The sequence below is a fragment of the Camarhynchus parvulus genome, chromosome 1A (assembly GCF_901933205.1).
Source record: "Camarhynchus parvulus chromosome 1A, STF_HiC, whole genome shotgun sequence".
NCBI classification, from domain to species: Eukaryota; Metazoa; Chordata; class Aves; order Passeriformes; family Thraupidae; genus Camarhynchus; species Camarhynchus parvulus.
The window spans coordinates 4136868-4164435 of record NC_044586.1 but is presented as its reverse complement, the minus strand read 5'-3'; the positions used below and the strand labels follow the sequence as shown (position 1 = coordinate 4164435).

General features: G+C 44.7%; 1 protein-coding gene across 3 annotated transcripts; it reads left to right on the top strand.

Annotated features, from left to right (window-relative positions):
• Window positions 1-7071: 7071 nt before the first annotated feature.
• Window positions 7072-22372, top strand: BPGM (bisphosphoglycerate mutase). Of its 3 annotated transcripts, XM_030959304.1 has the most exons (5): window positions 7072-7179; window positions 8180-8272; window positions 8790-8903; window positions 10640-11295; window positions 19235-22372. In XM_030959304.1, exons 4-5 carry the CDS (start codon window positions 10695-10697, stop codon window positions 19426-19428), a joined length of 795 nt encoding a protein of 264 aa, XP_030815164.1. In that variant the 5' UTR covers window positions 7072-7179; window positions 8180-8272; window positions 8790-8903; window positions 10640-10694; the 3' UTR covers window positions 19429-22372. The 3 variants fall into 3 exon arrangements, with proteins under 3 accessions (XP_030815164.1, XP_030815163.1, XP_030815165.1); XM_030959303.1 differs by lacking the exon at window positions 8790-8903; XM_030959305.1 differs by lacking the exons at window positions 8180-8272; window positions 8790-8903 and having other exon boundaries at window positions 7086-7179.
• The last annotated feature ends 5196 nt before the right edge of the window (window positions 22373-27568 follow it).

The following is a 27568-nucleotide window of genomic DNA, read 5'->3' as shown; positions in this document are numbered from 1 at the left end:
TTTGAAAAGTGTTTGAAATATTTTCCTCATGTTTGAAAAACAAAACAAAATGAAGCACGCAGTAAAACCAATGAGTTCATCTTGATCAGGAACAACATGAAAAATACCAGTGTGGGATCTGTACAGTTAGAGCTGAATAGAAATTGCTTTATAACCTGAACTCATACACAACAGGGGAGCTAGATTGTTTTAGCTGACTGAGTTACTCAGGTTTTGTAAATACGAGAGCAGAACCTCATGTGGTGTTTCTCCCGTCACATGGCAGGACCCGTGGGCAATCTGAACATTTAGTGGGGATGTGGAAGGTCCAGTGATTGCCACAGAAGTTGGGCTCATTGTCCTTCACTAATCCATGGCTGTGCAGTTACTGCACTCTGTGCTCCAGGTCTGCTCTAGGGTTGGTCAGATGGGCTCCTGCACTCTCAGCATCTGTCATTTCCAGAAGGAATTCAGGATGTGCAGGGAGGTATTGTATTTGGGTTGCCCTCAGATGTAGGAAGGAATGATCAATCTGACTCCATGTTCTCAGAAGGCTAATTTATTATTTTATGATACTATATTATATTAAAGAATGCTATAATAAGCTATACTAAAGAACACAGAAAGGATACTTAGAGAAGGTTAAAAAGATAATAATGAAAACTCGTGACTCTTTCCAGAGTCCTGACACAGCTTAGCACTGATTGGTCATTGAGTCAAAACAACTCACAGTAGAAATCCAATGAAACAATCACCTGTGGGTAAACAATCTCCAAACACATTCCACATGTGAGCACAAAACAGGAGAAGCAAATGAGATAAGAATTTGTTTTCCTTTTTCTCTGAGGCTTCTCAGCTTCCCAGGAGAAAATCCTGGGCGAATGGATTTTTCAGAAAATGTGAATGTGACAGGGAGGAGGCCATGGCTGAACATTGTTCTAGCATGAGGCTTCCAGCAATGGTCTTGGCTGGGGACTCTGCTTGTCATGCAAGCAGGACCTGTGTGGAGCCCCAGGAGCTGGGAAGAGATGGTGGCCATGTGTGGGCTGCTGCAGAAGCCAGGAAAATTGGTTTGGCCTCTGTGCACACCCAGCTGTCCCCTCAAACTACATGCAACCATAAGAGCAGATAAAGTGGCTTCTTCATCTCTACAGTTTCTGTATCATGGGAAGGGCAAGAAGCCTCGATCCAACAGCATGGGCCTCATTTTGTGGTGTCTTTTAGAGACCTTATACCCTTCCCCAAAAAGAACACAGGTTGTCAGATGTTATCTACTTCTGCAAATTTCTTCTTAAGAAGGGCATGACTGTAGTGCCCATTTTGTCCCTCACACACCCCTTGTATTGATCTTGGCTCAGTCCCTTTTTGACACATTACAGATGCAGACTCGTACAGAGAAGAATAAGGACAGCAATACTGAATGCTTAAACAAGTATACTTGACCCATCCAAAATGCTACATGTTGGATAGTGCTGAAGCAGAAAAGTCTCTTTCTTTGTAAGATAAAAAGGAGATACTGAATTACAGGCAAAATATTTTTTCCTGGCCCTTCCATGGATAGCTAGATCTGGTGACAATATAGAGGAATAGACTAATTCTGCTAGAAAAAGAGTGGAAGTTAGGCACAAAATTATTTAAGTGAATGGTTTCCCATGTAAGTAAAACAGATGAAAATTAGAATTGAAAAACTCTGGGAAGTTGGATATTCTGACTCCCCATCATGCATGATTTATTAGTCCTGTCTGAGTTTCCACTCATGCTCCTTTTTTGTTAAAGAAATGAGGCGGGGTGGAGGGGGAGGAAGCATGAATTAACTTGTGATACACAGCGATTTATTTAGCAACCTAACTCCTAAACTTTCCTGGGAAACAATCCTGTAAAAGAGAGGCCTGATTTTGTTGCTTTTTACGGTCAGGAGCAGCCCCAGTGAATTCTGAGGAGTTACAGTAAAAGTAGAAGAACAGTGTGACTCAGTCCTTCTCTTGATATTATCTAACCATGACACATAGGACAGACTTTTTAAGTAGGAAGCTCATTTTTGTGCTCCATTCAAAACCAAACTGAGCTTCAGCCAGTCTTGTTTTGTAAACTGCTGTGATGCAAGGGAGCCACACACCATGGACAGAAACATAAGAAATGTCTTTGTGATTTGTAGAGTGTTTGTGAGAAAACAAACATCATAAATACAGAGATAACTCTACACACACATCAACAAGGTGGGGTTCATTGTAACATGGAAGTAAAAGAGTTTAATTTTTTTTTTAGGTGAACCATTCATTTTTCATAGCAAGACATTAATACACACGAACTTGGGTATGTGTGGTGTGTGTTTGTTGTTCTCACCATTCTCTGCAATGACTGAAGTTCCCATTTTACCCTTTTTGGTTGTATTTGCCCAGATTGTTATGTGCTGTCGTCATGCTCTAGTATCAGCACTATCCAGTCTGTTTTCAAAATAACTTATCATGACTAGACACCACCCTGCTGCTTTCTTTTTTTCAAAGCCCTTTAAAATTATCTCTTCCCAGACAGTTCCTTACTGACGTCTGGTGTCTGGAGCACTTTGTTTATCATGGGGGGAAAAAAAAGCAGATTAATCACAGGATTTTCTTTGCTTTTGATGCTGCTACAAGAAGTTAATTTGTACAATACTGTGACTAAAAACCAGTGAAATGCTCCAACCCAAAATCTGAAATGTAAACCCCTCCCAACCCACAAAGTTTAAAAGTGAACCTTGTAAATCTTCAAATTGTGTCTCTGGCTCTAGAAATGGGAAAACTTTTGATTGTGAGAAAGAATTTTGTTTTCCCAGCCATTGATACCTTGTAAAACTTTTTTGGAGGCATTTTTGAAGACTAGAGCTGTATTCATGACAATTTCTTCAGAACATTGTGTTCCACACACTTTTTTGTGTGTTCTAGGCACCTGCTGTGCTGAGGTGTTTATTTGAAGATGACAATGTAATGGTTTTAAGGGCATAGAGAGTATAAGCTTTTTCCCCATCCATATGTTCTCAGCTTGGGATATGCAGAAATAATTTTTTTTATTAATATTTCAGAAGAACAGACAGAAGTCACTTTTTTTTTACTTCAGAATAACATTACCATTACCTAGCCATTGGGATTACATAAAAAATTCAGTTCCCACTTCAGGTTTAGAATATGATGCCTCCCAAAGCAGCTTCCCTCCATCTGTTTTGCATATAATGAGGGCTTTTCTGTATTTTCTTCCTCCTTCTCAGTCATTTATTTGGTATGAATGATTCAGAAAAACTTCTGCACTTGCTTAAAGACTAAAGCTCTGATTCTGGTGACAAATGCAGGGTTAGTTTAAGTGCTTACACGCTCATATATTTTTTTTTAACAGATTTTCCCTCCAAGTAATGCAGTTAGAGAGAGAAGAAAAAAAAAGGTAGCGTACTTAATTTTCTCTTCACATGGACTTTACACTTCTGGTTTTGATATAAAGAGACTCTACTGAAGTTGTGTATTGCCTCCATACCCAAACAGGATGAAAGCCCCACTGTGTTAAAACACTAAAGCAGCATTGTTTTAATATTAAGCATGTGTCAAACAGTGCCTAAACTAGTAAAACAAAAGGTGAAAAAGGGCCTTTGCTAAGGAGCTTAAATTGCAATTGGGCGGCTACCTGGTGTGCAAGGTGTGCCTCTGGGCTCTGTCAGGTGCACCCCCAGGTTTGAGGTAATCCTAGGCTGGGTTTAAGATGTGGTGGCGTGATATGTTGACAAACAGGGGGAGGTGTGTGATGAAAAATTCCCCACGCACAGGTGAGCTCCAGCCAAGGAAATGCTGAGAAAGAACCACGGGTGTGGGTACTGCAAGGGGGTGAGTGGCTCTAACAGAGAAAAGGGAGCCTGGCACCTTGCCAGGAAAAAGGTTCATTTTCCTTGTGTTACAGACCCAGGTCTGGAGTGTAGAGATGTGTGAAGAGATGGATTTAGGCAGAGTCATTTTACAGTGTTGTAATTCTGAATGCTCAGGAGGCAGCAAGGATGTTTTTGTCTTTTGTAGTGTGCTGTACTCCCAGAACTTCCTCCATACAAATTTGTCTGATGGGCCATCATCAGTTGTGGTGTTGTGAGGTCCCCAGGATGAGGTGAGAGATGAGAATTCCACTCCATGTTCTCAGAAGGCTGATTTATTATTTTATGATATTATATTAAAAGAAATGATATACTAAAACCATAATAAAGAAAGAGAAAGGATACATCAGAAGGCTTAGCAAGAATGAATAATAATGAAAGCTCGTGACTGACTCAGTCTAACACAGCTGGCTGTGATTGGTCATTAATTAAAAACAATTCACATGGAACCAATCAAAGATGCACCTGTTGGTAAACCATCTCCAGACCCAATCAATCAAAAAAAATCAATCAATCAAAAAAAATTCCCAAGCAATCAGATAATTATTGTTTTCATTCTTTTCTGAGGCCTCTCAGCTGCCCAGGAGAAAATCCCGGGCAAAGAGGATTTCTCAGAAAATATCATGGTGACATTCAATAGAATAGGGAACGCGAGACAACAGCATGGATAGCAGACAGTGTCTAGGTATTTCCCCTTTAGTAAGGGAAAAAATGTCAAGTGTTGGAAATGAATGGGCCTGCACCCCAGAAAAAGGTGAGGGAGGATTCCCTGGGCACCCATCTGGGTGGCAGAGAGAATGGGCTGGGAAGGAGTAGGGAGGGTCTAGAAAAGGAGACAAATTCATGCAGTAGGAAAACACACAGGAGAACTTTCAGAGAGAGGGTTTCAGGGTTACTAAAGAGTGCAAGGACTTGATTACAGAACTTTATTTTGAACATGAAATTATTAATGAAGACAGATCATGCATCAAATAGTTGTAAACAAAGGGCTCAGGGTTTTCTGGAAATTAAAATGGGTATGTTTGCAATGCTCTGTGGCAAACACTGGATCTGGTTTTGAACAAAGTAACCATTCTGTGAGAGAGTACCAAGGGCATAATCAGTGAAAAACGCTCCTGTTTGCCACAGTTTTAATCAATCATTAATCAGCCTTTCTTCTTTCCAGTTCTGTTTTCTTCTGCTTCTGCCTTGCTCAGCTCCAGGCCTTTATTCAGAGTGGTGCAGTTGCACTGGTGCCCTGGCAGAAGTTTGTGCATTGAGGAAAGGAGTTTCCTGGACTCATTCTGCCACAAACATTCCCGCTAAATGCAACAGCCTGGAAGGGCTCCAGAGCAGAGACCCTGAAAAACACAACCCAGCTGGTGTGAGAGATAATAGCTGCCAAGTGAGGGTAGCTGTCTGCAAGAAGTCACGCACAGGGATGTGGCTTGGACTCTTCTGCCCTTGGATATTTTGAAATGTGAATAATCAAAGTCATTAGGCTGCTTTTGCTATGCTAATGAAATGGTCTTCCCTAAAGACTAAAGGAGACAAAAATCTGTATTTAATGGCCATAGAGGTCCTGGACTGTGGCATTGGTTACTGTCTATCCACTCACAACCGCATATTGGCATAGAATGTTTCTTTCTGTTAATTGTATTCAAGAAAAGACATTTTTTCCTTCTATCTCTAGGAACTTTGCTTCTTTTCCTTACAAAATCAATAGACCAGTTTGCCTGAAGGCATGGTGACTGCAGGTGTGTGGCTGTGCACGCCTGGATGTGGATATGGGAGCATTTCTCTTCACCAGCTTGAGCTGATGGGTGGCAAATCAAACTCTTCCACACTGTGAACTTGAGTATTGCTTCAATTACATAGGCTGCACTGGCTTAATGCTTGAAGTTCTGCCTTAGAAAAGCTGACAGAAATGAAAAGTAGCTGTTAATATTAAAGTTGGTGGATGAGGTGAAAAGGATTTTATGGGTAACTGTAAAGAAAAATGCACATCCAGCAGAAATATTCTGCAGAAGCAGCAGATTTTATTGTGGTTCTGTGATGAAGTCAGGAACAGCTCTATCAGGAAAGGCATTGAGAGTATTCTCCCTGAGATGCAGAATGCTTTCAGGAGCTTCCCAAATGAATGAGGAACAAAGTGCAGTAACCACCAAAGAGATGCAGATGCTGCTCACCAGCAGCCTGGCCACTCTTAGCACACAGTGCTGTGAGCCCAGCAAAGCAGGTTTCACTTGGATTAGCCTTCTTTCCCACTGACATCTTAGGATCTGGATATTCTTGTAAATGTAAAAGTAAAATCCTTGTAAATGTAACAAAGTAAAATCCTTGTAAATGTTAAAGAAAGTAAAATTTCTCCTCACAGCACACTAGAGACATTATTTTAATACCTCTAGCCCAAATTTTCTTAAGTTTACTCCTGTCACTTTTTCTTATCAGAATCTGAATCCCCCATCTTTTATTGTCATGCACTATCTTTTTAACTTATTAAAAAGGGAAATCACCCCTGTCCCCAGTAGGGCAGGATGACAGAGCACATTTGGTGTACATCTGTGGCACATTGAGCTTTACCTTGTGGTTCAGGGGTAAGCATTTAGAGAAGAAAATGTGACTGCTGGGGTATGAAAGATGTGCTCTGCTTCTTTTTAGAAATAAAATCAAACCTATGGCAGTCGAAGGACATTGTCTTCCCACACCACTTCCCTCTTGTTTCGAACCAGAGCTGCTCCATCCACTTGTTTTTATTTACTTCAGATTGGGGTTAGAAGCCTATGGGAATGAGGGAGCGAGCATGATGCTTAAGACGGATCTATTAATTTATTTCTATTTTTTTTTTGGCTTCTAATTTCATTATGAGTAGTTAGAATTTGGCCCCTTGCTTTTCACCAAAAAATGAAAGTCCTAAAGCGGTTTCGGGAGGTTTGGACGCCTCCGGTCGTGCTCTGCGTGCGATGGCTTGACCCCGTTTCACAAAGCACCGCCTGCGTGCCCGGACCCGCGGGGGGAGCCAGCATCTCTGCGGGGATGCGCTCCGGGCACAGGGATCCGCACCGGGACTGCCGCGGCGGGCCGCGATGGCCGCGGCACCCCCGAGCCCCGCCGGGCACCACAGCCCCGGGCTGGGCCCGCCCCGGGCGCCGCGTCACCGCCCCGCGCCGCGCCCATTGGCTGAGCCCGCTGCCCGTCCGCCCGGCAGGCCAATCAGCGCGCGCCGCCCTCGAGGGCGCGGAGGCGCCGCGGCCGCAATAAGACGCGCGATCCGCCCCTCGCCCGGCCCGGCCGCGGCTCCGGCGCTCCTCGTGAGGCGGCGGCGCGGCGTCAGCCCGGTAATTCCCGGGGGCTCGGGCAGGGGAGCGGCCCTGGGGGACGAGGAGGAGGAGCGGCGGCCATGGGTTCGGGGGGGTTCCTCGGCGGGGCTGTTCCGGCCCTCCAGGGAGGGATGGTGGTGCTGTCCCCCGGGCGAGGGGGCGGTGGTTGCGGGGCACCGCGAGTGAGCCCGCGGCCGCGTCCCTGCGAGCCCGTGGCCGTGTCTGTGTGTGTTTGCGCGGGTCCGGGAGGTGCTGCCCTGCTTGTGGCCCAGCCTCCGTGCTCGGGGAGGGCTGCGACACGCAGGTGCTCCGCTCAGGGACGCCTTAGGGAAGGAATGAGCTCGTCCAGGCTGGAGTAGGAGCCCTGGAAGTGGCCGCCTGTGGTGTTGGACCTTAAAGCTGCGCTTGGCCCGGAGATCGGCCGGTGTGAGATGTTATCCTGAGCACCGTGCGCTGCTCTGCTGAGCTGGGGCTCTGGGTTTCTGCTCTCTCATAGAGTGAACCACAGAGTGGTTTGGGTTGGAAGGGACCTTAAAGGCCATCTAGTTCCACCCCTGTGCCATGGGCAGGGACACCTTCCACTAGACCACGTTGCTCAAGACTCCAGCCAGCCTGGCCCTGAGCACCTTTAGCGATGGGGCAGCCACAGCAGCTTCTCTGGACAGCCTGTTCCAGTGCCTCTGTGCTGGCTCCAGGTCTGCTGTCTGTATCCTCTGTGGTCCCCCAGAGATTTTGGTAATTTCTGCACACTAGAGCTATGGTAATTGCAGCCTAAACAAATCTTAGGGAGCAAATGATGTCCCGGGGCATGTGGGAGAGCAGGAACTTTCCCTTGTTGGAAATGCAGGAGCTGTGCGTTAGCATCTTTTTGGGAGAAGGTATTTGGTAGCTTTTCCAGCCCATACACGCGGTGTGGGCTCTATTTTTTTAACAGCTTTGAGAGCAAATGGTGGCTGCCATGGCCATTTGCACTTGTGGGCTCTTTCTGTGAGCACTGGTGTTTATTCTTTCCCTGCAGGTAACCAGCCAGGAGTGTGTGCTGGCCTCGGTATAAAGCAGCTCTTGAGCCTGTGCTGGGATTTGTGTAGGTTGTTTCTTTGGTGTAGGAAAGGTGAGTAGGATTATTTCCATGTGTTGCTCTAAGGCTTTCTAGTTTAAATGCTTCCAGAAGTGGACTGATATTCAAACAACATTGTGATTTGCTAGTTCTTTCTAAATTTGTTTGAGAATTGTGCTTCTGCCTAATGTTTTATATAAGTGAACTGGAATTTATGGCACCCAGGTACTATTTGGTCTTTGTGTAAGTGTATCTTTTATACTAACTAAATTTTTTATTGCTTTTGGCTAAAAAGCCAACTAAACTTTGGCAAAGAGGTGCAAAGACCCCTATTGTTGGGTCTTAATTTGGTTTTGTAGATTATGTAATCTATTCCTGTGGATAACAGAACCAACTAATCTGAATAACGAAGTATTTGCAGAGACAGAGCTTTCTGTGCAGCTATTTTATGTGTAGTAGCTCATGCTGTGAACACACTGCAATTTTTAAATTTTACCGGTGATATGTTGAGCAAGGATCAGTTGCTTTAGGTGGAAATGCTGTCAAATACCTGTTTTTGTTATACACCTAGGATCTCACAGGGTGCAGTTTAGTGTTGGATCTGATGTGACACCTGAATCCTAGCAATAACTGATTTCTTTGCTTAAAGTGCAGCTGATTATTGGGAGTGGAAAAAGTGGACCAGGTAGGGGGTTTTGTCTGAGATGTTTCTTGCCCTACACAAATCTCAGCCTGCCTTTGCATGAAATGAGACTTTCTTTTGTATTTTTTAGCTGTCTGTTGGGTGTCAAACAATACCCCCTGATATTCTGTAAAAATATCAGTCCTCAAAGGCTTTTTAATCCTGAGCTGTGCCATTAGGCAGAAATCAGCACTGAGGGGGTTTGCAGAGTGCCCTGGTTTGATGTAGACTCTGTTTTAATGTGAGATTAGAGGAGAGCTAAGCTGCTGTTACAAGCAAGATCAGATTCCCGAGTCTGTTAATGAATTCAGCTTTTCTAGACACTTTTTTTTTTTTGAAAGCCTGTTAAAATGAATGCTGGTATTGTGCTGGGTGTTTCCCAAAACCCAGAATGCATGGGCCTACCCCATCCTGCTGACCTAATTCAGGGTCACAGAGGGCCTGAATTTGAGACTCTTGGAGTGTGACTGAAGCAGCTCCAACTGATTTGAGATGAGGGGAGCTCCTTCAGTGTGTCATGGAAATCCAGCCCAAGGTTGGGAGTGCAGAAATCAGAGCTCAACCTCCCACTGCACATGGTTTTGAGAGCACTTAATATTCATCTGAGGTACAGCAATCCCCCCAGTGCAGAGAACTGTATTTTTATATTTTTTCCCCTGCTCTGTCTATTGCCATCTAGCCTTGTCTCAGGTCAGAGGGATCGGGTGGGGTTTTCAGAGTTGCAGTTCTGTGCTAGATGGGCCTTTCAGGCATCCCATTGTCTGCTAGCAGATCTTTGCCCACCTTGGCAGACCCTTGGGTGTGTGGTCAAAATGTATCTGCCACTGAAGACAATCCAGAGGTGATGTTGCTTGAAAGAAAAAAGAGAAAGGTGCTGTTTGATCATATGAGTGTGTAGCTGTCCTACTTAATGAGGACAGTAAATAGGCTTTTTCTGCCCACTCCAAAAGTAAAAACATTAATCCTGGTGCCTGAGAATCTGGCATTGTAATTCACAGACAGGAGAGGAGAAATAGACTTGAAAGTCAGGAAGGGGATGGGATAATCTGAGGTCACTTGGGGATTCAGTGAAATGAGGACTCACTGGTTGTCATTGAGTGTCTGTGTTGTCACACATGAGTGTGGAGGCATGATGGAGGAGATGGCCTGGGGAAAATGTCAAGCACAGACTGGCATAATTAGCAGGACAGGATGGGGATGTGAGGAAATTCTGCAGAGTGTGACTATGTTGACACCTCCTTTGAGAAAAGCTGATAAGGTTTTGTGTGTTGCAGTCCTGTGGTCCCACTCTGCAGTTCCTCTGGCTGAGGGCCACAGCTGCTCTCTGTGCCTGCATTCCCTTGGAAGAGTGAGGATCTGGATAGTCCTGGTGGGCTCCAGCTACATGTGGCACCTCAGAGTTCCCCCGTGAGGGAGATCTGCTGCTCTGGGAGCCTGGGATACTGTGTGAGGCTCTGTTTAAGCACTTGAGGAAAAGTGTAGGCTGGAACAGCTTGTACAAATCTGCTCCTAATCAATGGTTTTAGTGGGCTAGTTAAAACAAGCTGGGTGAAGGATGGCACTTTCCTGCCCCCATGAAATCTCATGGTTTGGAATTCCTCCCACTCTCAGTTGTAAAATCACACTTGTTTCTTTGCTTGTTTTGATTCTAATAGCTGTTTACTTTTCACTGCCTTATTGCTACTTGTACTGCATTATCTGTGGGATGTTTGATGTGTCTGTCTCGTGTCTCTGTCCAGATGTATCGCTGTTAGATGCCAGACCAGCTGCCCTCTGTGCCAAGCTGTAACCAAAATGGCAAAGTACAGGCTCGTTCTCCTGAGACATGGGGAAGGAGCCTGGACCAAGGAGAATCGCTTCTGCAGCTGGGTGGACCAGAAGCTGAGCAGTGATGGCATAAAGGAAGCTCAGAACTGTGGCAAGCACCTCAAAGCCCTGGGCTTCGAGTTCGACCTCGTCTTCACCTCCGTGCTGAGCCGCTCCATCCAGACTGCCTGGCTGATCCTGCAGGAGATGGGCCAGGAGTGGGTCCCCATCCAGAGCTCCTGGAGGCTCAACGAGCGTCACTATGGAGCCCTGATTGGGCTCAACAGGGCAGAGATGGCTCTGAACCACGGCGAGGAGCAGGTGAAGATCTGGAGGAGGAGCTACGATGTCACCCCGCCCCCCATCTCTGAATCTCACCCCTACTACGCTGAGATCTACAATGACCGCCGCTACAAATGCAGTGATGTCTCTCAGGAGAACCTCCCAAAGGCTGAGAGTCTCAAAGATGTGCTTGATAGACTCCTTCCCTACTGGAATGAAAAGATAGTGCCAGAACTGAAAAGTGGCAAAATGATTCTTATCTCTGCTCATGGCAACAGCAGCAGGGCTTTGCTGAAGCATGTGGAAGGTAAAGGCCTTTGTTTTAGCCTTCCCCTCTCCTTGCTCAATGCCTTGGAGCTTTATGTGTTGTTCTGCAGGGTATATTATTTACCTGGGCAAGGTAAGAGTGTCTGTGGGCTCCAAGGAGGAAGTAGAAAGTTGGTCAAGGAAGCAAACTGGGAGATGTGGAAAGGGGAGAGTGTAGTAGAAACAGGTCATCCCAGCCAGGGAATAATGTGCTCTGACTCCATAATTCAGGAGGCTGAACAATTGCTTCATTAAGCTATACTATATTACACTAATACTGTACTAAATTACATACTAAAGAGACACTATACTAAAGAAAAACCCACTATTGTCTGAGACAGCCAGGCCACAGCTTTGACCCAACTGGCCAAGGAAGCAAAACAACCTTCACCAGTGTCCAGTACCCAAATCACTTTGGGTAAACAATCTCCATAACACGTTCCACGTGTGCAAAGCAACAGGAGCAGCAAGTAGAGATAAGAATTGTTTTCTCTTCTTCTCTGAGCTTCTCACTGCCTTCCCCAGGAAAAGTCCTGGGAGAGAGTTGTGCCTGCTGCTCTCTGTGGAGAGAGCTGTGGCCACAGGGAGAGAATTCCTTAGGTTCGTGTAGTTAAGGAAAGGGCCAGAAGCTTCCATTTTATTTCTCATTGTTCATTTAAAACTACTGTATTCAAACAAAACTTGTGGTTGGTTTAGATAGACAAAAACTCTGCAGGCTCACATTATTTTTGTTTTTTTTCAGCTGCTTTGTCAGGTTTGTGATAATCATTTCTTAATTAAAAAAGCATTGGTGTAACACAGCAGAATAAAAGTGCCTGGCTTGGGTTGTGGAAGATGTTCTGTTACTTCAGTGGGTCACCCTGATAATTTTTACTTAAAAGTTATGTGACAGAGTTCTGCAGAGAATAGGCACTTGCTAAAGCTTGTGCAAATACTCCAATGCATCCCAATAAACAGCCAAGTTGGTAGCTTGGCATAAGGTTGTTGATTTACCACAGAATGGTTTCTGTTGGGAGATATCTCTTAAAGGCCATCTAGTCCAGTCCCTGTGCAATGAGCAGGGACGTCTTCAACTAGGTTAGACTGTTAAAAGAGTCCTGTTCAGCCTGGCCTTGAATGTTTCCAGGAACGGGATATCTGCTGCCTCTTTGGGCAGCGTGTTCCAGTGTTTTACCAGCCTCATCATAGAAACTTTCTTCCATATATCTAGTCTGAAAGGATCTTCTTTTAGTTTAAAACCATCATCCCTTGTCCTATTGCAACAGGCCCTGCTAAAAAATCTGTTTCCATCTTAGAGGTCTTTCTGGAACCTTTTTTTCTCCAAGCTGAACAGCTCCAGCTCAGTCTTTCCTCACAGGAGATGTTCTCCATCCCGCTGCTCGTTTTTGTGGCCCTCCTCTGGTCCTGCTCCAACAAGTCTTACCTGGGCTGAAAATCCCAGAACTGGTCTTGAAAAGGACTTATTTGTGACTTTATCATAAAAAACATGCTTTTCATTGTTAGATTCTTCCCTCCCTTCCTCTTTCATCTCCTGGCTTCTTGGCCATCCTAAATTGGAAGTTGGACTATATTAATTTCTTTGTGGGTAGAGCAGAATTCAGTGATTATGTATGTGTGAATGCAGTTGTAGTTACAAATATGCACAGACTGGATTGTGTCCACTCAGGGTTTTTTTTAACTTTTAAAATCCTCTGTTGTGTGGCTCTGCCTGCTGATTACTTTTTGCATTTGGCCGTGCTGGAACAGTCAGGAGTCTGAAGGCTGTGCAGTGAGCAGGTACAAATGGCTTCTGGGACTGGAGAGGCTGTGAATCCTGGGGTGCAGATCGTGGATGAAGGAGGAAGGGCTGGTTCAGTCAGTTCCATGATGTGGCCAGAGTGGTTGTCCACACTGTGTGAAATTATAAAGGAACAAGGGGAAAGGGGATCTGGTGACTCCCCTGCCTCCCAAGGACTGAACCAGCTCCATGAAACCATTCTGGCCAAGTCCTTTGGGGGTGAAATGGTGACAGCTGAGTGTAGGTTCCAGCAGAGATCCTGGGCCACCTTCTGTGCAGGCCTGCACAGGGGCTGGCAGCCTCAGGGACTGGGAAGGGTTGCTTTGGAGTTAGCCTGGCTAACTTGGATTTCTTGCTGCACTGAGATCAGGGAGGAGCAGTGCTGCAGAACTTTGGGACAATTCCTAACTCTGTGTAACTCTTCCAGGACTGCCCATACTCAAGGTATAATTAAGTTGTCCTTTGTCTTGCAGTATACTTTCACCCTCCCAGCACATGCTTACATGGGGAAATGTGAGCTGTCCTTGGCAGAGGATCTGGTTCTGTTGACCAAGGACCTTTGGTGAGCTACCCCAGCTCCCACACAGGAACTATTGGCAGGTACCTGCTTGGCTCGCCTGCCCTTTAAGTAGTGGAAAAGGGATTTCTGAAGGATAGCATGGACAGAGCTTTGAACCCCTGGTGTTACAATCTGCCTTTGTTGTTTTGTTTTTGCCTTTTTTTTTTTCCCTTGGCCTAAATCTAGCTGGATCTAGGAGGTTCCTTGTCTGCATTGCTGACTGTCTCCCTTTCTCTGCTGAAAGGTTGTGAGTTGCTCTGGAACTCTGCTTGAGTTGGACCTGACTCAAGAGTGCTTAAACTTTGCCAGTCTACTGTACTTATAGCACCCACTGTGAGATGGACTGTGTTTTTGTGGATTCTCCTTTTTTATAAGCTTTGTATGTCCTACACTTGAATGGAGTTTTTTAAGCCCCTCCAGCTTAGCTGGAACCTTTTTTTTTTTTTTTTTTTTTTTTTTTCCATTTTGAAAACTGGGTTCCAAATGCCTCAAGCAGCAATCTTGTGTGGCTGCTTGGATGTCTTAGTCATGGTGTTAACTTGATCTTGGAAGATGTAGATCAAACTTTAAATGGCAGGAAATAGGAATGTTTTCATTCAGTTGGATCTGATGAAACAATTCTAATTGTTTTAGTGTCAATTTGAATTTTTTTTTCCTAAAAGACTACAGAGTATCCCTTGCAGTTACTATTTCAGGGAGGTATTTTCTTGAAGCAGGACTGCAATTCTCTGAATCTGTGTTTTCCTTGTTCTGAGTAATTGGTAAAGAGCTGGAAATGTAGTTCTGCTTTCTACTTGCATGCAATCGTTGGAGCAACAGTGTCATGCTCAAAAGTCTTTGATTGTGGGTTTGGATTTTGTTCTTGTTTTCTCATTGCACAGAGTGGGCCTCATTAAGATGTATGAAATGTCTGTAGAATCTGTCATGCTGAATGAGCATCCTGGATGCACAGGATCTGTTTAAAGGTGTTTTTTTCTCAATTCTTTGGAGGAGGATAATTTTCTCTTTATCTAATAACCAGTGCTTCATATTGAACCCTCTTGACAGTGTCCCTTTATGAAGATATTAGTGTAATACTTGTGACCACCTTGCCCCGTTTCTGTTGAAGTGCTGACTGGAGACCAGATCCAATGGACTGATTTACCAGATGAAGGATTGGTGGGCTGTCTCAGCTTTTTCTTCCCAGCCATTTAACCCTGGGCACTGGTGTCAAGTACCTCAAAACAGGGTTTGTGGAATGCCTGATTCTAGAATTTCCAGTAGTATCCCAGTAGTTTACATGCTGGAGCTGCACATTCTGACCTGGTGAGGATTGTGTGTTGAGGGCTTCTTAATAAGATTATTTCACTGATTTTGCTGCTTAGCCTTCTTAAGGAAATACTACTTATGTGAGTGTGGTGTTGTGAGTACAGTTGCAGGAAACAGCTTGAGATCCAACAACTCAGTGGTCTTGAAATGAGACGGTCTTGCTCTCCCTGTCATTTCCCCCAGTCTTTGCTCAGTGCTTCTGCTGCTTATTTCTTCTGAGCTTGCTGGGCCTCTTCACAAATGACCTTGGCTGTGTTTTGGCCACTGCTGTGGCAGGGCTCCCACAGCATCAGGAATGTCTCTCCAACATTGTGCCCAAATGGGCTGGGGTTGGGCAAGCTCTTGGGAGGGCACATAGCCAGGAGAGCTGACCCAAAATATTCCTTAGCCCTTAGGATATCTGCTCAGTAGGGAAAGCTAAGAGAAGGGAGGAAGGGCATTTGTGATGGCATTGGAGCAATAGCTCTGCACACTGAAGCCCTGATTAGTGGCAAGTGATTGGATTGCCTGCTGATGGGAAGTAGAGAATAAATCCTTTGCTTTCCTTTGCTTCTGTGCTTGGCTTCTACTTGTGCTTTAGTAAACTGTCTTTATCTTGACCCACAAGTTATTTTTGCATCTTTTCTCCCCACCCATTGTGCTGAGGATGGGAGTGATAGAGCAGCTTGGTGGGCACCTGGTGTCCAGCCACACCACCAGCCCACCACAGTTCTTTTTTGGTGCCCCACTGTAGCCCCCTACCACTAAAGCCTGGCTGTGCAAACCTTAAACAGACAGAAAGTCTTGGCAGACATGAGTGGAACAATTGTAAATTATATACTACAGCCATGGTTGTAGCCCACCCATCTTTCTTTCCTTAAAATTTGCACAGCAAAGTAAGATTCTGTCAAGATCAAAAGCCAGATTGTAACACTGTGCTTGCTTCCCTCCTCTGCCCTGTTGAAGTTAGATCTTTTGTCAGCCTGCAGGGAGGGCAGAAAGTGGCTCTGGATATTTACCTTACTAGGCTAAAGCTTTAGTGCTTTCATTAAGCATATGGGGTGCTATGACCTGATTTAGAACTCAGTTACAAAGCACCAGTATTAAACAAGCTTTTGTGGATGAATTGGTGCATTTCATCTTGTGTATGATCTTTTATTGGATGAATCACCTGGACATGCAGAGAGGAGGGTGTTGTTATTCTCAACAGCTCTTGTGGGTTTTGGGTTCCCCTGACTATAAGAATAGGGAGAGAGGAACTTGGTAAGAACAGGTGAGAGGGAACAGGAAGCTGAACCAGCACCTCTGAAAGTGCTGTAATGCTCAAAATCAGTGGGGTTTGTCTCTGTAGGACTCTGCAAGGTCCAGATATTTCAAAACACTCCATGGGCTACCACATGAAGGTGAATTCTTTAACTTGCCTGGAGAGATTTCCGATTTGTGTGTTTGGTTACCCAGTTTGGTTAAATGGAGGATAAGTGAGCTGGGGAGGAATTCTGAATGTGATTTTTGAAAGGTCTCTTTTATAAAAGTGCTGTACCAAGTTACTGTATGTTCCTGTGCCCAACTGCTCCCTGCTGTACAGGTGAGGAGCACTCAAGTGTCAGGTCACTCAGGTGTCCTGAGTGTTCCCAGGACAGAACATGGGATATGTTCACTTGAGGAGTGCAGCTGCCTTGGCAGCATTTTATCTGGGCTCCTCAGGAAGTCATCCTGAGTATTTCAGTAATGTCTCTGGGTTCTCACATCTATCAGTAGGTAGGACCTGGGTTTTAAACCTTCTTGGGTAAAATCTGCTTCCAGCAGCTGAGTATTTCAGCAGTGCTGAGACTTTGGTATTAAACTGGAGGGAAGCATGTTGCTTTTTCAGTGGTCTTATTTACCATTGCACCTTGGAGTCAGCAGTTGAGGTCTTGCCCTGATTTCACCCTTCTTCCCTGTGCCATGGGCTGGGTTGTGACTCAGGCCAGCTCAGATGGAGCTCAGGAAAAGGTCAGCTGGTTCTGGTTACAGCACATGGAGTAACTGGATAGCAGTCAGCTCACACTGCAGCCATTGGTGTGATCCCTTTGGTGTCCTCCTGGCCTGCTGGCTAGGGAGTGTTCTGGTGAGCTTTTCTGCAACCAAAGAGCTTGTGTGACCAGCCTGCTCAGCTTCTTGCTTCCTGAAGAACAGAAATGCTACACACAGAAACAGGGCACTGTTGTTTCTTTAGGATTTTCATCTGACTTCAGCTTGTGTTTCCAGACTTCTGGCTGTGGGGCTGCACTTCCATATGGGGAAAACTCCTGAGGAGAAAACCATCATGTTTGCTGCTGTGTGTTTATCCTAGGCTGCACTGTTTTGCTTTGTAAATCAATACTAGTTGACATTGTGGTCACTTTGTGTTCTGTAAAAACAGTAAAATGCATTTCTGAATCCGTGTAGCTACAGCTAGTTTTGTTTAATCCATCTCCAGAGGAAACTTTTAAATATCACGTCTCCTGACCACATTATGTGGTTTGCCTAAACTCTCCTGCATGACTTCATCTGCTGTGTGTGTATATGAATGGTTTAGTCTGGGACACTGAACTTAGGAGGTGGTCAGAACACTTCCTAGGCATGGATTCTCTGGGAATATGCGTGGGGATGTGGGTGTTGTTAAAATCTAATGCTTCAGAATCCTTGAAATAAAAGCTCAGGCAGCTTGGCTGCTTGTTTTGCAAACAAAGTCCTTGAGAACAGTGCTTGTGCCTGGTGAATAGATGCAGTATTTTTCCCATCCATTTCTGTGCCAGTTTTAAATTTTAGGTATTCTTTGAGATTTTTTTCCCTGTAGGTCTGATCCTGTGGCCTACACCAGGTGTATTATTTGTCCCTTGTATGCAAGAATTGCTTGAGCTATCTGAGTATGACTTGTTTCAATGCACTGATGCTCAATATGTAACAAGGTGTAAGTTCTTTGCCAAGGCTTGTTTCTGGTGCTCCATGCCCTTCTGAAACTTAGGGCTCACCCAAGTGCTGAGCATAAAGCAAGAATAGGGCACTGCAAAAGTTGGCTGCTGGTGCAGTCTCTGGGCAGGGGCATGTGATCCTCATCTCATGAACAATTCTGTTTTTTCTGGCCTGTTGTCACCCTGCTGTTGTTGAGTTGCTTGACTCATGTGTGTTTTCCTGTTAATGTGATGGCTCTGCTGTTCTACTTAACGTGCAAATCTCTGGTAAATTTACACCCCTGCGTTCTGAGGACCATCTGTTTTGTCAGCTGCTCCAGGAGGATGTTTGCTTGGTGCACCTTGGTCTAGTTCATGTGGTGTCATCACTTCAGAAGCTTGTGGTGTGCATTTTCTGAGTGAATTACTCAAAGCTGCCCTGCCTCACAACAGCAGGCTGCTGCTGGGACCTCAGTGCTTCCAAAAAGTGGGGGAAAGGAAATCTTGACATTCCCAATGACACCAGCTTTCTTTTGCCTGATTTTTTGAGGGATAATATCTTTGCAGTCAATGCTTTTAAAGCAATTATTTAGACTTTACTAGGATGTTTGGTCTTGAAGCTCACTTGGAGGCTTTGGATGTGTATTTGATATAAAAATAACCAGCAATTTCATGGCGATGAGAGCCCAGAATATTTTAATTGCATGTCTGCATAACATAAATATTATTTTCCAGGTACACATTCCTTTAGTTAAGTGGAAGAATGCTCCAAGCTGTACAAGTTGACTTTCTGCCTCCTTTTTCTTCCCCTCATTTGAAAGTGGAAATGAATATCTTGTGTGTAGGAAGAGAACAGTACTGTAGACTTGCTTGTGAGAAATCAGATGTGGGCAAAGAGTGATTCTCACACAAGTAGAATTAAATACTGGTTTTTGTGACAGTTTGTGTGATAAGAGTTGCCCAGAAAATTTAAGAGAAAAACTAACCTTGTTATCCTGCCTCTTTAAAGAGTCTGTATGGGCTCTCAACAACCTGCAGAGGTTGTTTCATGTTGGAGTAGCACATGTGGGCTCTCATCTTTTGTGATGTGTGAGTTGGGAAATGATGGAGGTGAACCTATTGTACTCCATGGCCTGTATGAAAGGACCAGTGTAGTCTCCAGGGCAATCTCTTCCTGTTTATTTCACACGGGTAGGCTGAAAAAGTGAAGAAACTTCTTCACCCTGATGGGAATTCTCTTCTTCAGCTGCTCCTAAAGGACTCCCCAAGCTGTGGCCTAGCTGGGAATTGACCCTTGAGTGGTTGGTGGTGTCCTTGACTGTTTTGAGACTTGGTAATCTCAGAAATAAGGCAGCAGGCAGTGAGGAGGCTGGAAGTGTAACTCTGTTCTGTTTTTCTTTGGCAGGCATCTCTGATGAGGACATCATCAACGTCACCCTCCCCACTGGTGTGCCCATACTTCTAGAACTTGATGAGAATTTGCACCCTCTGGGCCCTCACCAGTTTCTGGGTGATCAAGAAGCTATCCAAGCTGCCATCAAAAAAGTGGAAGATCAAGGGAAAGTAAAATCTGCTGAGAAGTTAAATCCCACTGTCTAACACAGCTGTGTTCAGTGTGTGAGGATGTGTGTATGACTGCTAGGTTGCACTGTGTGAATATCTCAATTTCAAGCACTAAATAATTGGAAGGGACAATTGTTGAGTCTCAGGTTGGTAGTTTACCCCTCTGCCTTTTCAAAAACTGGAATTTAGATTGCAGTGTGAGGTTTTCAATACTGGAAAAGGAAGAGATGATTCAGGTAAGGGAAACTGGCAGGGCAGCCTGCCCCAGATCCACACTGAGGATGGCCCAGTAGAGAAATAAAGGGATGTGATATTGGTGTCAACAACAATCAGTCCTGATCTGTTAAGGAGAAAAGCACCAGCTTACTGGACTAAATTAGTCCAGGATGTTATAGGCACTAAAATTGTCACTGATAAAATGGAACCAGATAACTCTGTTACCAACTACAATTTTTCTGTGTCACAATAGCTGTGTCAATTTGTTCTCAGTGGATTTCCACCTTCAGCTGGACAACTCTCTGCCTTTGTTATTTTGAGTCTTCTGTGGCCAGTTCACAGTCCAGAGAATTTTGTAGAGCTGTTCTGACTACTAGAGTTATTATAGTTATCTTTTTTTACACTCTATTTGGTTTTTAAGGAATGCAGCTGGAATCCCTTTGCCTCCACCATCTTTGCAAAGCCTAGCATCACTGCATTTTGCTGGCTTGCAGTAATAGGATTTAAATCAGACTTTAGTCCACAAAAGAAGCACAAAGGTTTTCTTCTGCTCAATTTTTAAATTATGTAGCTCCTAGTGAGGGACCTGAATGCCTTTGAAACACTTTGGTAATGTGTACCAGAGGTTTCATCACCCCTTAGTCAGTTGATAAATAATTCCTGCTCACCTCAGTAAAAAGTGACATAGGAAAAACCCCTCTAAGCTTTCCTGGTATCTTGATAAATGTGTTCCACAGTAACATCAGTGTGGCATTATCTGTATCAAATTCTCTGAAGGGCTGGGAGAGATGCATGCAGCATGTCACAAGTGCTGCTGGGTGCAGCTCGTTCAGCCATCCTGCTGGTAAGGAAAGCTATTCTGCCATGCCTGAAAGAATTCTGTAAAGCTCTCCTCACAGCTTGATTCCTGCTGTGTTTTTGGCACTGGATGTGACCAGTTCACCCCGTGGTTGGATGCAGTGTGGCAGCTGTGGCCGCCTGGTGTTCTCTTCATGTACCCGAGCACCAGGGTAATTCCACTCCTGAAGAGTTGCTCTTAATCTTACCTGCAGATATGAAACTGGTAACAAGTTTACATCTGACCCACTGTCTCAACACCTGAGCACCTCATTCTGACCTTGGATGGGTGACACCTGTGTGTGTGCTGCTTGAGCTGAATATGTTCTCAGCATGGCCCAGCTGCAAATCTCAATGTTTGGATGGGAATTTCCTTGATACAAGTATAAAGTTTTAAAATCCTGGAGGAGCTGCTGCTTTGCAGTGAGCAGCTCTGTAGCTTGCTTTGTAAGTGTTCAGAGGATGTTTTTTTCCTTTTGAAGAGAGCAGTGTGACAGTGTGGTGTGCCTCTGACAGTCTTGCTGATGTGTGGAGCAAGACTTTGCAGGTCTGATGCCAGCTCACATTAGGGCAGCACATACTCCATAAAAGACTTCTTGCTAGAAGGTAGTTTCTCATGCATGAATGGTGCTTGGCCTTCTCTTTGGTTTTGTTTTTGTAGCCCTTGCTACAGTAGAAACAAAGTTACATGTTTCTCTTTTAAACATAAAGCTGGTAAGTTTCATCTTTCTTTGTACAAGAGACATATTTCAGTGTTTTTTTGGTTGTTTTGTTTTTTTTTCCCTCTGAAATGCTATTAGCAGCTTCTCTGCTACTTGATTTGGTACTGACTTAGTTTCTGGGGTTTTAGTTTCTGTGCTTAGACTAACTCTGACTCTTAGTTTATAGTTTCCAAGTGAGTGTTACAGTGTTAGCTTGCTGATCAGCAAAAGTTCACCTGTGAAAACCCTGGGAAGGGTCGCTGGCACTCAAGTGAGTAAATTCTTCCCCAAACATTAAATAATGTGTGAAGCTTAATATCAAGTAAATGCTACTGTAGGCTTGTTAACAGAGCCACCTGTTGCCAGTGGGAACTGGGTGCATCCAGGTGTGTGAGCACACAGGCCGTTTCCACATCCCTTTGGCACTGTGGAATAGGAATGTAGAATGCTTCAGGATGTGACATGCAGCTGCAATATCCTTGGAAATGAACCCAGCTGAACTGGGAGACAGGCTCTCTCCTCCCCTTGGAATCCATGATCTCCTCTGTGGGTGGAGAGGGGAATGGAAAGGTGGATGAGGGAATTTAGGGAGCATTAACTGCAGCTGAAATCATCCTTTGAGTCGTGGCCAGGAAGAAGAGAACAGCAGTGTGATGTTTGCAGGAGGTGCTGTTTCTGCAGTGCTGCTTGAGATGTGAACAGTGACAGTGCTCTGGGAAGTCTGACTTAGTTTGTTTGAATTGTGACTCCAGTGATGACAGGATTTTATGTGCACATCTGGCAGCAATAACACCTTGCAAAAGTATCAAATGGAACCAACTGGGTATTTCATTCTGCTCTTTAGGGTTATTTTAATGCCTTGCAATTCCAAGTAACCTTTTATTTAAAATCCTGATTCATAAGCCATGCCTATTGAAGAACAGACACCAAGTTCCAAGATGTCAGACACCAAGATCTTCAGGTGTAGCTACATCAGAGGGAGAAATGAGAATCTTGCTGTAGCGATCAGTGGTTGGGAAGCATTTTCCCCTATGTTTGAGTGTGCCTCAAAGTCCTATAAGGTAAATGGTGTTTTTAACATAATGGATGTGGTTGATTTGGTTTGTTTATGCATTTTTAACGTGTGGTTCAGTAGCAGTAATAGCTCTAGATCCTCTTGAAAACCTTTGTAAATATGGTGGAGCTGGCAGGTTCTTTTTAACTCAATAAATTCACCTCAAATAGAATTTAATTTGGCTTCAGTCTTTTTTTTTTTTTCAACTCCTATCCCCTTTATTTCCTTTTCAGGGCTGGTAAGTAAATAAAACTGACCTTCGGGGTGCCTAAACTTCTCAAACACTTGTTTATCACACATCATGCAGTCAATTGGATTAAAATAGTGCTGGAGCCAACACTTCCTTGTGTTTACACGTCAATAAGCTGTGCTGGAGGGAATACATACTCCTCCAAAACTATGGGGGCATTTTCTTAGGAACAAGGAACTTTATTTCCAGAACAGTGCATCTAAACAAATGCTTACTGATTCCCATGCTTGCTTTTCCTTTTAGTAAGAAGCATTACTTTTTGATGTGTGTTTAAAGCTGTGGCTTCTGGAGACAAACCAGCCCCTTCACTCTCCAAAGCACTTTGGTGCCAAGCAGAGTTGGAGCTCCAAGGACAAGCACATGGAACTGCAGGCTTGCTGAGGACTGCTGACCTTCACACAGAAAGCCTTGGATGCTGGGATAATGGCAGGCAGGGTAAAAGTCCTAAGAAAAGTTAGACATGCAGATAGAAGTGGGGAAAGCACAGCTGTGGGGCTTAAAAATAAAAAAGCATACTGAAGAAACAGACTTGTAAAAACTTGGTCTTGTGGTTGTGTTGAGATTGAGTGGGGAATGGAACAGATCTGGCTGAGCCACTTGTGTACTGGTGCTTATAATTTTGCAGTTAATGTGGCACTGCTGCCAACCCAAAATTGTTCTGGTATTTTATGGTGTATCCTTCCCTTTCCCCCAGTACTTTGCTATGGTAAACACCTCACATTGTTCCAGAGCCATGCCCACTGTTTCTTGTGTTGGGAAAAGACCATCTGAAGACCAGCTTGGCTTCAGTCTGCCATACTTTTGTGGTAAGGACTTTGCTATGAGCCTGCTCTGCACAGCCTGAGGAGAGACTGACTCTACCTAGTCACATTTTCAAAATTACAACTTTGTTTTCTTCTTCCTTTTCTTCCTTTTTTTTTTTTTTTTTTAGTTTTAATTTGTGGAGAGTGCTCCTTCTCAGAGTTCACAATAAATGACTTGTCTTATCTGTCTTTGCATCTCCTCAGCTTTGAAGTCCCATGGGCAGGAGAGGAAGTTGCCATGACAACCCTGCTGCTCAAGGAAGCTCGGAGCTATGGTAGGAACTCTCTAATGATTCAAATAGAGGGTGCAGAAGGGTTTGGAATCTCCTTTTGACAGCTGTGCTGAGCAGATGTTGCTGCCTTTTCCTTGTGTTAGGTGGCCAGAGGCTCTGGGTGTGGGTGATATGAGAGGGAAGCGCAGTTTAGCCTCGAGAGCAGGATGGCTGTGCCATGGCACTCCTCCTCCCACTGCCTCATCCCTTGTCACCCAGCAGCTATTCCAGCCTTGGGGCTGTTCCAGCAGAACTGAGCAGCCAGGTTGTGTCCCCACAACGCCGAAAAAAAGGCAGCAGGGGGAGAGGCTTCCTGTCCTTGCTCTTCCCATTCTGCTGGCGGAGCAGGGGAGGGCAGCAGACACCCGACTAAGGCTGTGCTGAGCTGTGCTGTCCCTCCCAGGGCAATGAAATGGCCTGGAGATCACTTCTGATGGCTCTTCTGAAAGGAGGGGCATTGACCCCCAGCTCAGTTGGAGGCGGCAATGTAGATGATCCCTGTGGGTGCCTTCCAGCTCAGATTATTCTGTGGTGCTGCAGTTACTCCTATCAGGCTTCAGAGAGCAGTTGTGGCCCTAGTGGCACCCCAGCACTACAAATGCTGTTCGCAAGCATTATTGCCTCATTACCAAAGCCATCTTCTCCCTCTGGTCTGTCCCAGCTCCCCCTCAGCACAGCACCTGAATATTTCCTCACCTTTGGTCTGGTTCTTTCTTGAAAGCATGACATTTGGGAAAAGGATTTATCTCTCCCAGAAAAACACTGTGAATCCAGAGACAGCAAATGCTGTCAATTTGGGCTGCTCTTGGCCTCAGAGGAGCCAGGCACTAGTTTGCTGCCATCTTCCAGCTTGGTCATGTCTGCCCATGAGGAGCAGATGGCACACCTGAATATACTCTTTAGTGGAAGTGCCTGTTTCTGTCAGTAAAAGCATTTTTTTTTTCTCCTTGTTCCTGGTGATAATCAAGCAGAAGAGCTGGAAGGTAGGACTGTGCATGTGCTATTAATCCCTTAACCTAGGCTGGGGATTACTCAGCCTTGCTGAGTAATTAACTCCCCAGTGCATCCTGCTTTCCTGGCACTTGCCAGGCTCTCAGTAACTGTGATTAAAGCGAGCTAGACCTCTAAGAGCTGTGGTTCTTCAGCTGTTCCTGAACTGCAGGTTGTTTTTTTTTCCAGAATCTCTATGGAAGGCAGTGATACTCGCTGTGCTAGGGGTGAGAAAGCAGGCATAAAGATTCCTGAGCATCCCTGCAGGCAAAGCAGCTGCAGATGGGCTTGTAGAAAAGCAAGTGGACAACAGGTGGAGCAAGTGCATTGTGGTGAAGGATGCATGGGAAAAGGGATGGATTTTACACTCCTGTGTGCACATGGGGACAGCAAAGTGTCATCAATCTCTCCTGAGAGGCGGTGCATTTTATGTCACAGCCAGAAACGCCCCGTGGTGTAACAAGTGGTGTGCAAGTGAGTTAGTTCTGCTGGGGAATAAATTGCAGTCATCATCTAGGGTCACTTGTGCAGATTAATCCTACTTTAGTCTAACATCAGCAGCTTCACCAGAGCATTCAGTGCTGCATGAGAAAAGGTGCTCAGCAATGAGTAAATGCCAAATCAAAAAGAACATGAATTAGAAGTTGCCTTGAATTTCAGGGATCTGATTTCAGATACTCTTGTATTAATTTTCTCCAAGGGCTCTTGTATTCTTCTGTCTCCCTGTCAGAATTTGTAGAAATTTATAAGCATTTTGCATGCATGCTGTCAAATTGAGCTTTGAGAAGGACAGTTCAGACCTCCCTTACACCCTGTCATATCTTGAAATATGTGGACTGATGTGAGTTATCCAAGCAGAGTGAGCCTGTAGGTGTAGCTGATAGAAAAAGACTCCTGCAAAGTAAATTCTCATTCTTGTTCTGCAGCCTTCCCTAGCACGTTAGCGTGAAAAGTGCTCGTTAGTGATGCAAAACTCATGAGCTTTGTGTTTGCAATGGTGTCTATTTCAACCCATATCTCTAAAGGAATTTTCTGAGTAACATACACATTTCAGTTTCATGAGATGGTGTGGGAACAGATATGTAATTTTTGTTGGACAATAGCAAAACAGAATAAACTTTCCCAGACCTCATTTTCTCAGGTGAAAGCTTTAGGAGGCCCTACAGAAATGAAAAGTACTTTGTTTCAATACTGGAAATCTTATATTCTGTGCTTTCCCTTCTATGTGGTTGGCTTGAGTGTTTTCCAGGGCCAGAATTACCTCCTTTTAACTAGCACTAGTACTTTATATCCTCTTGTCCTCTAGTTCCTTATTTAACTTCTCTACTCTTCCCCTTCTGATACCTTAGAACTCAAATTCCACAGGAGCTTGGATTTTGGTCCTTTTTTCTTAGCTTGGAAAGCATGAGTCAGATTTGGTCAGAATCCACCAGAAATACTGACATCTTTGTTCAGAACAATGGAAAAAAAAATGAACACCGGCAAGTGCCAAAATGTTTTCCATAGAAAGCTTCTGTCTGCACAATGAGGAAACAAATTCCAGTTGGCTGAAAACTCAGGTGGTCCTTAATGTTTGTTTGGGGGCAAGAGTTATCACTTGGCTCTGGGTGATGCCTTTGGCTACTGTTTCTCAGGTTTGTGTTTTTTCCCTGTCCCCTGATGTGGCCGTGCCCTGAACTTCTCCATCCAACCACAAAGTACCTCCAGATGCTCCCACACAGCCTCCTTCCATGACACCTTCCTCCATGGAGTGTCCTGCCAGCTTCAGGCTGCTTATCTGAGGTGCTGAGATGGAGGGAGACAGGGTCAAGTGTGGAAAAGGTTTGAGAGGGAGATACATCTGAAAAAGCCTGAGAACTGCTGTGCTGAGGTATGGATTTCCAGCTGGATCACATTTTGTATTTTACAGTCCTGTCTGCATTCCAACGATGCACGGGGGAAAACGAGGATTTTTATATTTGAGCTGGAAAAAGCCACCCACGTGAGAGAAACACTGAGTGACCTGTTTTCCTCTGAACAGTTTTTATCTGCTCGTTCTGTTCCTCCAGTGGAGCTCTCTCCCACCATGATGCCCAGGGGCTCTTGCAGTGTGTCTCTGTGGTGCTGCATGACAAATGACTTTTTATTGCTGTGGCTGGCCAAGGACCAGTGTGTGCCTCCACCACTGCTGCTGAGATCTGTGGTTGTTCATCACCTCATGGATCAGGTCTTTTGTTATTGATACCCCTCCAAAAAAGCATCATACTCAACAGGCACTGCTTGATGTTAATTCCTTCAGTGTCCAAGGGTGGCGTGCCAGGAATGAAAAAGAATTGGTTGAGTTAACAAATGGAAAAATCAATTACAGGAATATTAGGGGTGCTGTATTAGATATGCTTGTACTCCCCAAAGGATCATCTAAAGGCTGTCAAAACACTGGGCAATCTATTTTCCAGTTTTATGTAGCTTTGACTTGGTTTTCATGGAGATGACGAAAAAGGCTCCACAAACCCTGGTTATTTGGTCTCAGTTCAGAAGGTGCTTAATAGGTTTGCCTCCCATGTCCCTGGTTTTGAGTGTTACACACAATAATTTCCACTCAACTCAGCATTTCTGTAAAAGCAGGTCACTTGAAGAGCTGTCTCAGCTGGATGCAGAGAGTGTGAATGTGTGATGGTGTCCAGCTCTGAGACAGCCCAGGGAAAGGAGGGAGGAGCCTTTGGGCATGCAGAAGCAGCTGCTGGACAAGTGTTCAGCCCTCCTGTGTTCAACATGTCCACTGGTGACCACAGAACTCCTGACTGGAAACACAAAACTGAATTCAGCTCTTTACACTCTCCTTTTGTATGTATGGTCTTTCAGGAAATACCTTTTGTCTCCACCTACTCATATTTTGCCTTATTTTATGTGGAAAATGGGGTTGTTGGTTGTGCAGTTTGCCCCTGTCCCTGACAGATTTTGAAGCCCCCTCCGTTCCTGCATGTGTCCATTACAAAATGCTCCTAATTACCCTCATTAACCTCTGACTTTGAACGAAGCAGCTCCCAAGCATACATCATAGAATCACAGAATGG